The following is a 16,198-nucleotide window of genomic DNA, read 5'->3' on the forward strand; positions in this document are numbered from 1 at the left end:
CGCCTTCCCCAAAGGCGTAGCCATCTTCTTCAAAGAAATCCAGGATTTCTTTGGCACGTCCTATAGCGAGATCGCGTGGGTCTCCTCGATCATGTTGGCCACGACGTACGGTGCAGGTGAGTAAACCTGCACCAGCTCCTGCGGCGCGGTGTGTTGTAAAAGCAGAAATAAGCCAGAAATCTCCCCTCCGGGCCAGCGTGCAGGGAAAGCAGCAGCATCCATCTGCACGGGCACTATCAACAGGTTTATTTTCTGATTGTGTTTCCAATGTTCTTTAGGGAAACAAGTCCTATGTGGAGCCTAAAGGGGCTAAGAGGCAGTTTTTTGGAGGTAAATTGATGTTGGTTGGGGTTTTCAAGCAGGCCTGGTGCCTTCCGAATTTGTGACTGGGTTCAGCGGGTGCAGGCATCTTTTGACCCCTCTGGACGCGTTTTGGGCCTGTGGGGGACTCCAAATGCCTTTGAAAATGTGGTCTGTGACCAGTTTGGTGCTGACATCCCCTTTATTTCCAGCTGGGTTTGCAGCGCCTTTGCTGCTTTTCAAAATAGGGCTCATTTCACTAACATAGGCGCGGTGTTACGCGGAAGCCCTAAAGGGGTGCAGTATCCTCTGCGCACCAGAGGCTGAGCTGCACGGTGTGTTCCATTGCTGCATCCCCTTCTCCGGCCACGCTGCCAGCCGCGGGCTGCATTGGGGGATTTCTCTGACACCACAAACAAAACATGGCCTTGGCCCTGTCACACAGCACCTCCGTTCCCCCAAAGGCAGGCAGCACCAGCCCTGCTCCTTGTATCCGAGTGGCGAGGGGACGGGCGAGCTGTTTCAAAGACACTGGCATCCTCCTGTCCTGCTTTGACACAAGTCGGTAACTTTGCACCCGAGAGGCTGTGAAGTACCAGCGTGGCCTGGACCTGGCGTGTTGCTGAGGGTAGCAGCGGCGGTCCCCTACCCAGAAATCAGAAGATTACCTACGAAAGCTTTCCGTGGGCATCAGTGAAAAAGCCCTGAGAATAGACTGGTGTGAAATAGCTGGGTCTGGGTTTCAGCCAAAGCTGAGCATGGAGTAGAGCAATAAACGAAGTAGCTGCTTGTTTATTGTGGCAGCTTATAATCACAGCAATGAAATAGCCAGAGTCAATCATTCTTATCAGTTGCAAAGCAGTGCATATAACTTTGCTCTTTTTTTATGATTTTGATACCACTTTCATGACTCAATGAAAAACTTGGGCTGCCTTTGATTAAATCTGCAATGGGAGGTAGACAGGAACCATGCTCTGTAATTGTAGGAAACTTCATCAATATTTATCCTGGCTATTAAAACAATTCTGAAAATATTCTTTGTTTTTAAAAAGGGATTTTTTTTTCCTTAATAATGCACTGTAGTGCTTTTTGGAGGGCACAGTTGATAATGAAAGTAAAGATGCTTTGTAAAGGATTGTAAAGTGGAAGCGATGCTTGAATCGAAGCCTGTTGTAATCCACTGTATTGTAACCCACTGCAAAGGTTTGGTCCCACGGAGAGTAGCTCTGCAAGGGCTGAGTTCCTATTTGAAACCCACAAATGGAGCACTTTGAGGGAAAAACCCAAGCAGCGATTTAGAAAGAGAAATCCTCCGCTTAAGCCAGTGCTGTTGTCCCAGGCCACCCCTTTGGCCTCCCTGATGGGATGCTGAGCCTGAGCCCTGGGGAGTGCGGTGGCTTTGGGATAGATTTCCATTGGGGCTTGTTATTAAATCCAGAAAAAAGCACTTTTGCCTCAGCCCCAGCGATATAAATATAAATAAGCAGTCTGCAGTGAAAAGGAAACAGTTGTGCTCTGGATAGGCTGAACAGGAGCAAGTGGGTTGCGGTGGGGGAGGGAAACACTGCCGTGGGGAGGCAGGCAAAAGGACCACTTGTCATTTAGATGCTACTTAAATGCTGTTTTTAAGGGGGCTGGGGTAAATTATGAGGAATGTTTCTGAAGTAGGCAGGTGGAAAAAAAGGAAAAGTAGGCAGCCCATGCCTTTGGTGTGTTCCGTTGCCTACAGATCAGTGTCTAGGAAGCTGCATGGTTTGGAAGTCAAAGAGAGATGGCTAATATTTGGTACCAAAAGTATGTGAATGAGTGGAGGCTGCTGTAAATTTCGTGGTCTGGTACTAAAATTAGGACATCTCTTGTTGGGAAGGCTGTGGTTGGGGTTTTAATATAGGTGAGTGTGCTAAATGTGTCCCATGGGGAGCAGGGACCGCTGCTCTCCCTGATGGCCGGGTCCCTAACACATTTCTCTCTGTCTTCCCAGTAGCTCAGGGCATCGTACAGTGCAAGCCTTCTTCCTGGGGAAATGCTGTTTCTTCCATTGCACTCAGTCTTGGGTAGATGTTAGCTGGGGCTTAAGGCACCATGGTGATGATCTTATAATTTCAACCACCATCATCCACAGTGAAGCAGTGGGAAACCCTGCTCTGCCATGGGGTGGGGGGAGACCTTGATGGAGCGGCCACAAAAATCATGTCCGTTCCGCAGACTGCCATGTGCTGAAGCGATATCCCATCACCTGTCCCGTAACGCTGCAATAAATGCGTCGAAGTAGTTACCTGTAGGTTAGGGGCTCCCTGGCTGCCTCTGTGGGTTTTTGCCAGCTCTGCTTTGTCTTCCAATAAAAACGTGTCCCCCCACCCTCTGGTATGGAAGAGATGCTTCGTGCCTGACCATGACCGAGTGAGGAACATGCTCTGCAGATTAACCCCACACCTGGCAGTGCCTGAAGTTGCTCACAGGGGTGTAGACTGGGGGCTTGAGCCTTTCGGGGCGCAGGTCACGGCCAACGAGCTGGCGCTGGAGCAGGTGAAATGCTGCTCTGATCGCTTCTGCCTTCTCCCATCTGCAGACTCTCCAACCCACTTTCTTCTCTTTCTCTCCAAGTGCTCAAGCCGGTGCCATGTGCTCTGTACCTGGGATGTTGTAGTGGACTTTTATCCCAATTAACTGTCTCCTGCCTTTTTGCAAGGAGCTTTAACTTTACCCTCCCTTATGCTATTATACAGTAATATGGGGGATGATACAACTGGGCACTGTTAGACTTAATTGCAGGCGATTGTACCTTTGTACCTTCCCACTTGCCTTGCAGTTGCTCAGAGTTATGTCCTTCTCTCCTCTGCTCTGCTCTTGAATAAGATTTATGCTTGTTTGATCATCCCTCCCTCTGCAGCGATCCAGGCTGAGACGCCGAGTTGCTCAGTGGCTGCAGACAGGGCCGCGATGGGAGTTTGCAGAACATGGAGCAAATGAAACACACGTGCCCAAGAGTGTATTTAACACATCTAATTTGATTGACTGGGCATTTAACGCCAGAGCGGGTTTGACTTATGAACGACTTCAGTGATTTGGAAATTCTCATTAAAGGAACAGGGCGCCGGTTCCTGTGAGCTGCCAAAGTCTTGCTCTGCTGCAGTGCCTGTTAGAGCTGTTAGGATGCCCGTGCGGCAAAGCTTGATTTACTCTGCTGAAAAACTAGAAAATAATTTAACACTGGATTTTTGCTAATCTTTTCTGAAAAAAAAAGAAATTCTAAAAATGCCAAAGTAAGCTTTCAACATAGTCCTGAGTAACTAGTAGAGTTACTAAACCATGTAACTATTGCCATGGCTTGTCCATTCCTTCCCTTCCTTTCCCAAATCAGTGGTGAGGCAGAACTGTCACAGCCTGCGTGGAGGTGCACTGAGCATCTCCTACGCGAGGCATCAGGCCCTGTGTCCTGGGGGGCTGGCGGGGCCAAGTGGTGCATTTGCTGGTGTCAGGTGTGGGCATCACAGCCACGAAAGGAAAGCCCCAAACTTGCCTCACCTCCACCCCTTCCCCCTGCTCCAGTACCAGTAAATGGCCATGATTTGGAAGGTGGCCACGCAGATCAAAAGCTTTCCTCAAGAGTGCACAGGCTCCGCTGTTTGCTCAGTTGGCTTCAGGGAAAGGCTGTAGCATTGCTGTCCCCTCCCCGGTGTTCGGCCACGTCTCCGGGCTGTGCCGTGGCTCTCGGAGCCAGGACTCAGGGCAGCGAAGCTGGCATCCAAGCATGGGGATGTCCTCCGCGAGGACTGACCCGGCCACCCTGCTCGGCTCCCTCCATCCCAGGGAGCTCAGGGCAGCTGTGCCGCCCGGTGCCTTGGCAGGGTGCGGAGGTTCTGATGCTCTCACTGACAACAGCTTTTGTTTGCAAACATCCTCAGGAGATAGTCCCTCATTTCCTTGGCATGCTCGTTGGTGTGGGGACTTGTTTTTAGGCTGTGCTGCTTACTGTGTAACAGAGCTTCTGTTTGCATTTCGTAAATAATGCAAATGAACCGTATTTTCTGAAAATGCTCTCATGAGCTAGCCCAAATCTCCACTGGAGTAGCTCTGTTGACTTTGACAGCATGGATGCAGATTTACAGTGACCACCTGAGGCTTTGGCTTGTAGCACCAGAGCAGTGCCAGTTTTTCAGACTAAGACTGAAAAATCAGCAGCCGAGACTATTTCTGCCCTTCACTTTCTGCTTAATTCCCCTAGGAAGCTGTTTTACACCAGCCGAGGCTCTGGCAATATATATTGCAGAAGTTTTAATGTGTCTTATCCCCCAGTTTCTTAATCTGAACTAGGTTGCAGAAAACAATTCTGTCACTGTAATACAAGTAGTAAAACAGATTAGTGTGCAGTAAAGTGGATAGCCTGGACTTTATGATACGGTACTTGTAGTTCTCGCCAGTGTTCATGTTCAGCAATTCCATGTTTCTAGTTGCGGAGGGCAAACGGGGAGGTTAGTGAGTGAGGAGCACGAGGGAACATTGCTTTTCTCTGACCAAATCCTGCAGGGTGAAACCCTGTTAATCTGATAAAGAAGGATTTCTGTTTTGCAATGTTTCTACTTTTTTTTCTGGTCATGGGCAAAGAGCTCATTCCTTACCCCAAATGAGAAAAGTATTACAGAGCAAAGTCTTTGCCGGTTGTAAAGAAAAGGAACCAGGATCTGTCCATAAGGAACGAGTGGAGATGCCACCATCCTTCCGTAAAGGTTTCTTCAGCTGCAGCTCAGCTCCCAGGTATCAGGCTCTGGGGGTGGCAAGGACACACCAACATTGTAAAAATGTGGAGCATCATAAGGCACCCGTCGTGCTGCTGCATGTCCTTGGCAGGGTTTTCTTTTGCAAACTGCCTCCTCGAACTTTGCTATGCCAACACAAAACCAAGGCTCCCAAGGTCTTGCCTCATGGGCAGGGATGGGTTTTGTTCAAGGAGGCAATCTTAAATAATATCATTGCAAAAATGAAAACCTTTGGCCTTCACGCCTCCTGACTTGGGCCACGTGCCTGCATCATGTTCACAACACCAAACTGAGCTGCCCTCTTCTCATTTTTAAGGGTGACACATATCAAGCTGGGCCACAAATGAGTCCCCAGAGATAATGGTTACCCAGGGACAGAAGGAGGCAGTCGAGCTCCCAGGAAAGAAAAGATAAGCAATATTAATTTGCTACTAATTTAGTTCCTATTCAGCATCAGGGAGAAGCAGCCAAACATTCTAAAAATAAGAAATACTGATGCTACTAATTTAATAGCAGCAATGTTCTTGTAGCTGTTACAGTCTCCTCTAGGGCTATAAGAGAGGTAAGGATTGTGGGAAGAAGTAATGCCTTTTATTATAGCCAGCTGTTAGAGTTGGAACAATGGGCCGGCTTTCTGGCACATGTGCCAGAATAGAGAGAATAATTTAATACCTAGGACAGTATCTGCAATTTCAGTTTTTTTTTTTATGGTGACTATGTGCCCAAAATGCTCTTTTCATCATTGTAATGAAACAACAGAAGTCATCTGAGTGAAACTCAGAGACCAGATCCTGACACACTCATTTCAGCTGATAAGCTTGAATAGCTGGGGCTAGAGCAGGAGACATATGACCTTTTTCCCCCCTCGTTTGGAAGAACCTCACTCTTTCTTTTGCAATTGCTGTGCAGCCAGGCCTTGTGCATGTTTGTATACAGTTTGTAGGTGTAAATATGTGCTGCTTCTGTTGCCCTTTAATACATAAAAAGCTAAGTTGCGTCAGGACCATACATTGTTTTTATTCAGTATGTAGTGCAGTGGAGTCTTGGTCTCAGTCTCGCTATACGCTGCTGTAATACTCCCCCCAAAATCTCTAGAGTGCTGTTCTTACAGATCCAAATTTCCATTAAAATTAGGGCATCACCTTCTGTCTATTTTGCTAAGACAGGAGCAGAAAGCCACCTTTTGCAAACACAAGAAAAATGAGAGCATTTCTGAAGTAAAAGCCTTATCCTGAAGTCAGCCAGTGTTTATTACTCTTGTTATTTATTATTTATTGTTTTGTAATTGGATGAAATGTCTAAAGATTTAATTCTGGAGATGCTCCACAACTGAATCTTTTCTCCAAAGAAACTTTCTCCCAGAGCTTGTAACTGCTTAATAGAGCATCTACTAAAGCAGCAAGGAAGAGATTGGGAAGTTAAAAGTCAACCATTGACCTTGAACATTTAATCCAAAATTTTATAGCTGTATTTTATTACACTGCTAGCATGATAAATTGCAGTGACAGGTTTAGAAAGCACCTTACAACATGCAGTGGCGTAAAGCTGTATTAATAATGAGTTTGATTCTGCAGTTTTTAACTTAATCAAAACTGCCAATGTTCTCTTCTGGTCTGGTCCAAACTTCATCAAAACCTTCTCTGCCTCCAAAGACAGGGCTCTCCACCCATCCCAAGCGCTTGCAAATAGCTGTGAAGTACCACAGCACTAAAAGGGGAAACTGAGGCACGGGAAGGGAGGTGTGAAGCTTTTTCAAGGACAAGCAGCAAGTGGGTAACAGAGCCCAGGCTCAGACACTGCCTGATGGACCACAAGCACCAGGGCAGGATGCGCCCTGACTGGTGGAGGCTTTACCTGCTAAAAGCTCGGTGACGGGGGTGCCTGGCAAAATTGTGCATTGCCCAGCATTTTGCAGCAGATTTTCTGTGTGTGGAGTCCCAAGCGGCTGGGCAGGGGAAGAGAGCTGTTTGCACGAGGGCAGGTTGCCTGTGCGGAGCATCCTACGGGGCTGTCGTCTGGTTTAAGAAATCATCTCTGCAAGGCACGTGGTCTTTTGCAGATGCTGAGCTCACATGCTGTTGCTACTGTTTTCATCCCCTGCTGCTGAGAAATGAGCTGCCACAGCATGTGCTGGGGCTTTTTCTTGTTCTTTAAGAAGCCCAGAGCCCCAAGCCTGCGAGTTCCCACACGAGTGGCTTCACTCCTAAAAAGCAAAGGGGTGATCTTTGTGCATTGTGCTTGGGTGGCTGCACTATGGGCTTCCCATCATTTTCCGTAGCTTGTGTTTAGCAGAGAAATAAAAGGGTCAGTACCTGGGCACGGTTTGCATGCGGAGATGCTCAGCCCGTACGGATGCAGTGTGGATCTGCGGGGCGCAGCCGGCTCCTCGCTGGTCTTTCCAGGAGATCCACCACCTGTGTCCTCTGGGTCCTGTGTTGCGTCTGACCACCCCATGGGATGCCCAGTTACCCAAGGGTATCCGAAATGACACGAGCACCTCCTTCATCAGCCTTTAGTGCTGAGGGAGGGTTATGAGACAGGAGAGGGAGAGGAGGGGAGGACAGGCAATATTTGCAGTAATGTATCATGCATCAGCTCTCTCTACTAATCATAGAATCATAGAATCACAGAATCGTTTGGGTTGGAAGGGACCTCTAAAGGTCATCTAGTCCAACCCCCCTGCAACGAGCAGGGACATCTTCAACTAGATCAGGTTGCTCAGAGCCCCGTCCAGCCTGACCTGGAATGTTTCCAGGGATGGGGCATCCACCACCTCTCTGGGCAACCTGGGCCAGTGTTTCACCACCCTCAGTGTAAAAAATTTCTTCCTTATATCTAGTCTGAATCTGCTCTCTTTTAGCTTAAAACCATTACCCCTTGTCTTATCACAACAGGCCCTGCTAAAAAGTCTGTCCCCAGACTTATGTGCTTAACAGCATTGGTTCAACAAAAATTCTCAAGCTAGGATTTCCCTGGGCATGTGCTTTTCCACCTGGATCTTTTGTGTAGGCTGAAACAAAAGGAGTATCTCTGTTTATCCATGATGGATATCTGGCATCCTGCCATTGTGGCCCAAGCCCAGGCAGGTGCTCCCTGCGTACCCGTGGCTCAGCTGCCCAGTGCTGGACTTCATCCTTTTGCTTATTGTCACCACCTCTTGGAGTCCCACCAAGACTCAATCAGCCTCCCCGTGTCATTGAAAGAAGACGTCTTCCCATGCTGGGGCAATTCCCGAGGTAGCAACACCATTATGATCGTGGCTTTTGTTAAAAGAAAGACGGGTGAGGAATGATTTGATTTCTGTAATGGATGGTGCTGCAGATTCATATACTTCTCCTGACTCTCAGAGAGCACTCAAGCCCTGCAAGGTCACCACGTATGTGCTTATATTTTTTATTTTTTTAAATAGCCCTGTTCTACTTAAGAGCAATAATAGCACTATAGGTTTAGGTGAAATATTTCTGTGTTCGTGGACTTGGTCACAAAGCTTTATCATTTTGCCCTTCATTGGAGCTAGCAAGGTCACCAGGCAGCAGTAATAGAGTTGTGATAGACTTAATAAAAACCGAGATTAATAAGAACTAGAAAGAAGAAAGCGAAGAGTTTTGGTTGAGGGGTTGTTAATGCTTCGCAGGCAGGTGTTAAGCCCAGGAGTAAGTTATAATCCACTGCCCCAAGTGAAGTTCAAATATGTGAAAGCTTCTTCCCCCGGTCAGTACAGCATGCGTTTTGTGTGCTGCCGTAGGAAGGAGTGCGAGAGCTTTCATGCCAGCCTGTCCCACAGCATTGCAGCTTTTCTGCCCCTGGATGGCTCTCCAGGTCAAATTACGTAGGGCTTCCAGGAGGTGGACAAAGCCCTTTGGAGGGCATGGCCAGGTAGGGGCCAATTTGCTTGTAGAGCAGTGTGTTCAGACCAGTAATGAAGGGCTGCTGATCTCAGGGAATAGGTGTTTCAGCTGCGTAGGGAACTCATGTTCTGCAGCTGGGCTTCAAAGGACGGAAGGGATAAAAGTCTGCAGTCCTGCCAAAGCAAAAGGTTAGCTAAAAAAAATCATGGGAAAGAAATTCAAAAAACGTGAAGTCGTGACCTTCTGAAGGTCAGCGGCTGTGATCTGCTGTGTGGGTGAGATCCAAACCAGCAGCCCCGGGAAACCACTGAGCGCAGGCAGCTGTGTGCTCGGCACCTGCGACGCCATCCCCTTGCAGGAGCGGTTATTTAATTGCCTAAATATGAAGTGACACGAAGGACCTTGGCTCCAGCCCCAATTTTGGAGCTGTTGGCCTGTGGCTTCTCTGTGTGCCGCAGGAGCAGCGCGTGTCAGCTGTGTAATCTGGAAATTGAAATGCCGAAGCACTGATCAGATAAGATTGCTGGATAAGGAAGAGGACGCTTTGTCTTTCTGAAGCTTCGGCCTCGTCTGCTTTGTTTTTCTTCTTTTTTTAACATCAGGATGCTGCTGTGGCAAATGCACGTATTCCTGGTGGGAGGTCAGGGTCCCTGGCTTCCCAAGGACGTGTCTGGTGGGTGCAGGGGAGGGAGGGCTGCCGCGGCTTGGTTTCTGCACCAGATCATTACACCCACTGCCTTCTCAGCTGGATACGGTGCCAATCCTGCCTGGGAGACCCACAGAGCCTGGACCGACCGATTTGATGACGAGTAACACATGTCTAGGCAGTCTCTCCCATGCTTGGCTTATGCATCTCACAGGGGTTGTGCTGAAACTGCAGCCATTGCCCCCTTTAATATACAGACCATTTTCCTTGCCTACGAGGAAGAAAGAGAGGCAGCTTCTGGTGTCTGGTTAGCTGTCGGAGCTGCTCTTGCATATGCTGGACTTCAGCTTCCTTATTTAAAAATGATTATGTGCAGTGCAAAGTAATACTAACAGAAGGCATCGGGGCAGTTTAGGGGTGGACAGGTCTTTGGGAGCTGTCCTTTGGGGTCTGACAGAGGGGTATTTGATACCATGGCTGTCACCTGGAGCGTTTGCTCGCTGCCGCTTGTCCTCCAGCACTGGCGGGCATGGCTGTCCTGCCTCCAGCAGCACTGCCTGAGGAAGAACCAGTTGTGTGTGGGCTCCTCAGCCATTGCAGGTGCAAAACAAATCATCTGAACCAAGCAGTTGAGACTATTAATACATTGTATTATTACCAGGTACCAGCAATTCTTCTCCTCTGGTGATCTGGAGTAGGCACATGCAGGGCTCATTTAACATGGGTCAGCTGGTGAGCAGCAGTTCTCCAAGCCCTGGAGACTTAAAAGCATGAGCCACCCAGGTCCTGGACCTTGGAATTCTGTTCTAGCAAGGCAAAAGACTGAAAGGCTGCAGGTTTTAACCCTCTCATCCCTTTCCCCCTGCCTTTGCGACTGTGCCCCGTGTTTTCTCAGGCCACCTCCCTTTCAGGCCGTGCATTGTTACCAGGTGCTGATTGCTGACGCTGATCCCCTCTGCCTCGGGAGGTTGGCAGATTCTGGCAGCATGTTAATAACGTGGGGGCACTTGCTTTCATTTGCGGGGTAATGAGGAGGTTGCTCTGTTACAATGGGCTGGAACCCTGGTGGATAAATTACGAGGCCAAAGGCAGCGTTGTTATTCCACTGAGGGAATGAGATTATTACTGAGGAAATTGCAGGCCTGCTTCTGTCATTGTTTTACTACTAGTGTAATAATAGACTTTGTTTTATTAGTATAAATGATTTCCCCCCCTTTCTTCCCAGCTGAGTATGCTCTGCTCCTTCTTATGTCCCCAGCGACTCCACATAGTCAACGCCAGTCATGTCGTGCTGAGTTCCTTAGTATTATCTGTGTTTTCACAGCAGTTTGGAAAATATTAACTATCTGGATAGTGCTTTTGGTGCTGACCAATGTCCCTGTACAGTAACAGCTCTTTAGAGCCGCTTGTCACTGCGGAAAAGTTGGAAAAGCTGAGCTGCACGTTGCAGCCCCAGCGATGGGGGCACTGGTGGTCCCAAATCTGCCAGCGCTGGGGTCCATGCAGTGGACTATTTTAAAGTGTTGCTATTTTATCATTTGCATGGCCATCAAATGGTCTTACCAGCAGACATATGATGTTTGCAATGGCTCTGTGCCACTTTACACTGTCAGAAGGTCAGTCTTGTGAAACCTGGAAAAAACTCACGTTGCATGGAGGCCTCTGGGTTACGGGGTCTGTCTTTCAGGGTCTCAGCTCTTGGCTGCTTCTCTGAGAGCCCTGCACAGAAATATTTCAGTAGAAATTCATCCAAGCCAGGTTCCACCGAAAAGGGGGAAAACTGTTTCTGTTAGTATTAGGTTAAGTTAAAAAAAATGACAAACAAAACTTTACGAGTAAGGGATATGGTCAGAGGTATGGGAGAGAAGAACATTTTAGTCCTTGTTAAAAATACATTGGTGTTTTGCACCAACACTGGAAGTTTTGCAGCTCATAAAAAATTCATAAGGCTTATTGAGGAAAACAGAAAGGCAATTCAGGTGTCTAATTTTTGAACACTGTCATACTTGCAAGAGTTTAAGCCAGTCTGGATTGATATTCCTTGTTAAATGCCAACTCTGTGTTATGATCCTCTCTGGATCATAGTTCAGCAGCTCAAAAAGAATAAATGACAAGATGGCCTGGCTTTGTGGAGGACGAGAGGGGAGAGTCCAGGGTATTTTGCATTTTCTTTATGGTTTTACAATCTCCTTTTCAGGGTCCTTTTCACTTCTGCAGACGCAAAACTCAAGGTGAAAAGTAATTGGACAAGCTAACAAATGAGTTGGGGCTTGCTTTATTTCCCACTGGCGAGTTCCTATGTTTTGCTTGCCACCAAGATCAGCTTCTTCGATGTGGCCTTTCATGTACCAGCTAACAACGAATGGAAATCTGCCACAGGTATGAGAAAAGAGAGGCTTTATACAGGACAGGCACTAAACCAGCATGATTTATACAGCCTGAGGATAGTGCTTTACATTACATCAGTCTTCCAGGAGTGCCGTGATCCCAGCAGCATCTTTTGGGGATATTTGGTGCCAACTGTTGCTCTCCAGACTGCAGAGTTTTACTGCAGGCAGAAACCTCCTTGTGTGCACCCTGCTCTGCAAGGGCTTGGGGTGTAAAGTGAGGCGTTTCTGAGCTGGCTTTCCTTGCTCTTATCCAGGAGATGATGGTAGCTCCACTGGAGAGCGTGTCCCCCAGCAGTGTCCTGCGAGCCAGGGGAGGTGCAGAGCTTTGCCAGCTGTTTCTCTTGCCCTGTCCTCACCTGACTCTGAAAATTAAGAGGCAAAAATCACCCCAGCTCCTGTTAGCTTCTCCCACCGTTGGCTTGCAGGAAGGAAGGATGATTTAGTTTGGATGCCAGGACAAGGAGCCTGTGGTTCCTGCATGTTTGACCAGGCAGGTATAGCAAGTAAAGGTGCCTTGGGATCTGAGCTGTACACATTACCATAATTGGTTTCTGTGTGGTAATATACAGGATCTTTATTCTTTTCATGCAGGCTGAATAACTGGTAAATGACAGGTCCCACTTTTCAATTCCACCATGTTTCCAGGGGCTGTCACACTTTTAATTTTTGCAATAGCTGCAAGCAAAGCAGTAATCGTGTTCCCTATTTCCCACAACTGCGGTGCTGGCTTTGTTGTTCCCTCTTCTTAATTCCTCTGCCCTGACATGAGCTATTTGATGTTTTCTGAAGCTCCCCAGCACACTGCTGTTAAAGTTATCTAATGTTTGATGGCTAATCAGCCCCCTGCAAGAAATACACTATGGATGGCATGTGGCAGAGCAGGGCAGGAGAGGTGCATTTAGATCTGTTGGGTGTGATGCTGATCACTGAAGACATCTGGGCAGGGTGAAGGTGTACGTGTCTGTGCTTCGTACGCCTGCCCAGATTGGCCGGGTTTGCGTGCTGAAGTGTGCAAAGCTATGTGACATATCGCGTGCGCTGGTTTCTGCCAAGAGATGGGACAGCTTTTGAAAGGCCGCTCCATTAAAGCCTATGGACGTTTCTGTAGGTCCAAATGACTTAAGTGGAAGTAATTTTGGGGATGTGATTTTGCATTTGCTTCAGTGCATTTGAAAGGTCTGCTCAGGACTATTACAAAACCTTCGCCCTATGAGCTGCAGCAGCTCAGGGAAGTTTGGTTTCCCAACTGTTTGAGGCCTTGGGTTGGGTTCTCTGGTGTCTCGTAAAGTGTAGGTCTAACTGATGCTTTCCCTGCAGGTTGAGTGTTCATCATGGCCTTCGCTGTGGATTCTCCAGCGGCTGGAAAGGTTTAGTCCAGATGCTCTGCTCCTGTTTTCTCTTTTAACTGGCTGCACTTAGTATCTTAGAAGTCTCCAACCCTCAGTCCTATGTGGGTGAGGCTGGTCAGGGAGATCAAATGCTGTCACTCACAAGTGTGTGCTGTGATCCTGTATGCCGTGCTTCTTTAGCAAGATCACAGGGCCTGGACTTAAGGTTTCAGGCTGCGACGGAGAAGGGCTTATGTTGCTTCTGAAATTTGTCACAGTTCCCTGTGAGCTCGGCCCAGCCCAGGCAGATAACACCTTTGAGACCACAGCTCTCCCACCCGGACTGGCAAACAAGTTGGACTGATTATCCCCCTGTAAAACTGATAACGCTGGTTATAGCAGATGAAGGCTGTTTGCTGATCAGGTCACGCAGACCTGCTGTAAAGCATTGCTGAGAGATCACACAAGACAAGAACAGGGAGCAATTGTGGTCTCGTGGCTTAATAAGTGATCACTGGGAAGGTGGGATGTGGTTGAGGACACTGCATGTTCATGGAGGGTGCTCCAGGGGCACAGGCAGGGTGCTCTCATTTGTAAAGCCAGTGGTTGGGATACGAACTTTTGCTTTCATCTACTCCAGCCTCTACCCCGCATTGTCCCAGTAGCCAGGAAGCAGAGCAGAATGTGTCCCACCCTCAGCCCCTTCCAATTCAACATTTGCTGTCATGGTCCAAACCCATCCTTACTGATGGGCAAAGCCAACAGGACAGCTTATGGACTGGAGTGAGAGGGACGTGCATCCGTATTCCCCTTCTCCTGAGGTGGGTGCTGCAAGAGTGGGGCATAAGTGAGCATTTTGTTTTACATCTCATAGCAGGGGCTTCTGTCCCCAGGAACTGCCCGAATCAGAGCAGGAGAGGGGCCTTAGCAGAAATCTTGTGGGCTTTAAGTGCTTTGCTCCGTGATACGACATCCTGTAGTTTTAGGGCTAGTGTGAAAGCCCCCTTCCAGTGGGAGGGGTAATTGAAACCACATTTTCTTAGTTGAGTAATTAGACTGATTCTGGAGAAATGCGGACATGTGGAAAATTGAAAAATGGAAGAGTTGTGTGCCCTTAGGCTGCAGAGGAGTGTGGTGGTGCCTTTCCGAGGAACACTGACTCAATCTGTTGAATTACAGGACACGCTGAGACCAGCTCAAGCATAACGTGACAAGTCCACGCCCTGACCAGGGGAAACTCAGTGAGAAAGGGGTCCCTTTCCTGCTGTGCTGATCTGACATATGTATCTCTTTCCCCAGAACTTCTCACTGAATTCTGTAGCGCTCTGTGTAGCAAAAGGATGCATGCATGTGAATCCAGTTACAGGATTAGGAGAAAAAACTCTTCACGTAATTATACACTCGCAGAAATTTTAATTGAATGGTGCATTCGATGGGACCAGCTCACAGATCACGCAGTTACAGGGATGCTGTTAAGACTGTGCTTGTGTGTATTTCATTTATGAGTGTTTTGACCTTAGACATCTAGTGGAAAGTATTTTACATGTTACAGATGTAACAATGGGCTTCATTCCCCAGATTAAACCAGTCATACCTACTGTTTTTCATTCTTGCACATTGTAACAGTGGAGAACTTGTTCGGATGCTGTCAGCCATGCTGGGGGGATATTGGGGTTTTTGGGTCTTGCTCCTGTGCTCGAGTGTGCCGTGGTTTGCAGGCTCTGGAAAGAGCTCTGGCACTCTTTCTGGCTGAGATTATTTAAGCAAAGGTGAATATCCTACCAAGTGGCTCTGTGGTGAGGTAGATCCCACAGTCAAACACTTCAGAGATGCCTGTGAGCTTAAAATACCCATTTCCAGTAATCTGTATGTGGACGGTGTGGGCTGTTCGTACGGCAGGAATGAAGGCAAACAGGCACACTGAGCTCCGAAACACCATTGCTGTAAGCTGAGTAGCACCAGAAATAGGTAAGATAAGACAGGAAATGCTGCCTGTATCCCCCTGCCTCATTTCCAGCATCATTTTTGCAGCATTTTGGTTCAGGGGTTTTGAGAAATACAGAATATTTTTCTTACATCTCATAGCTTGACTTCTGGACCTCTCTTTCCTGCTCAGTTTGCTTTCTCTCATTCTGACTTCTCAACCTGATCTAACTTCAGAGTTGGCTCTGCTTTGAGCAGGAGGTTGGTCCTGAGACCTTCAAAGTCCCTGTGACATGTTATTCTGTGATTCTGAATTTTACTGGTCCTCAAGCTAGTTGAGACTACTATACACAAGACCTCCCTTCTTTGCTCCTCTGCCCAAAGCTGCTGGCATGTTCCACTTCCTCAGATTTAAATGCTTCCTTTCAGTGTGCACAGTCTTTTTTAAGCTATTTCCCTCTCATAATTTTGCACTTTCCTGAACCACCTCTTTACATAAATGTAAGACCAAACTGGTTCTTTTGAGCTCCAGCTAATCCATCATCCCAAACTGTTTCTATCTACATAGACTGCTATTAAGATTTAATTAACAACCGTTCTGCTGAGGCTTCAGTCCTGGTCAACAGTGTCGGAATTGCATTAAATAGAGGCATTAAAAATGCAACAGTATTCATGATGTGAGCCTCGTAATACGAACCACTGCTTTGCGTGTATGGTTTAGCATTATAATAGATCAAGAAGCTCCTACGTTGGGATCATGTGTTTGCCTGGTTTGTTATTGCCATTTGCCTTCTCTGATGACAGTTTTAAGTCCTGGAGGCAGGAGCTGTCACCGACTATGCAGCCACTGTGTGGCATGGGACATGCTGCCATCTCCACACAGTGCGGGTCATCTTTCTCTCTTTTTCCATTTTCTTCCTGAAGTCACCCTAGAAGCTGGCAGCAGCACCTCAGGGGCACTAATATTGCAGAGTTTTACCTGCTTTGTGTCAAACATGCCCTTCTG

At 47.7% G+C, this 16,198-nt stretch overlaps 1 protein-coding gene across 1 annotated transcript in view; it reads left to right on the forward strand.

The window, feature by feature from the left end:
* LOC103921823 (monocarboxylate transporter 2-like) overlaps window positions 1-16,198 on the forward strand; it is a 39,645-nt gene that overhangs the window by 13,919 nt on the left and 9,528 nt on the right. The window contains exon 4 of the mRNA XM_009329849.1: window positions 1-116. Within this exon, the coding sequence (XP_009328124.1) occupies window positions 1-116 (116 nt within the window). The remainder of the gene's footprint in view (window positions 117-16,198) is intronic.

Source organism: Pygoscelis adeliae, unplaced genomic scaffold, assembly GCF_000699105.1.
Source record: "Pygoscelis adeliae isolate BGI_AS28 unplaced genomic scaffold, ASM69910v1 Scaffold67, whole genome shotgun sequence".
NCBI lineage: Eukaryota > Metazoa > Chordata > Aves > Sphenisciformes > Spheniscidae > Pygoscelis > Pygoscelis adeliae.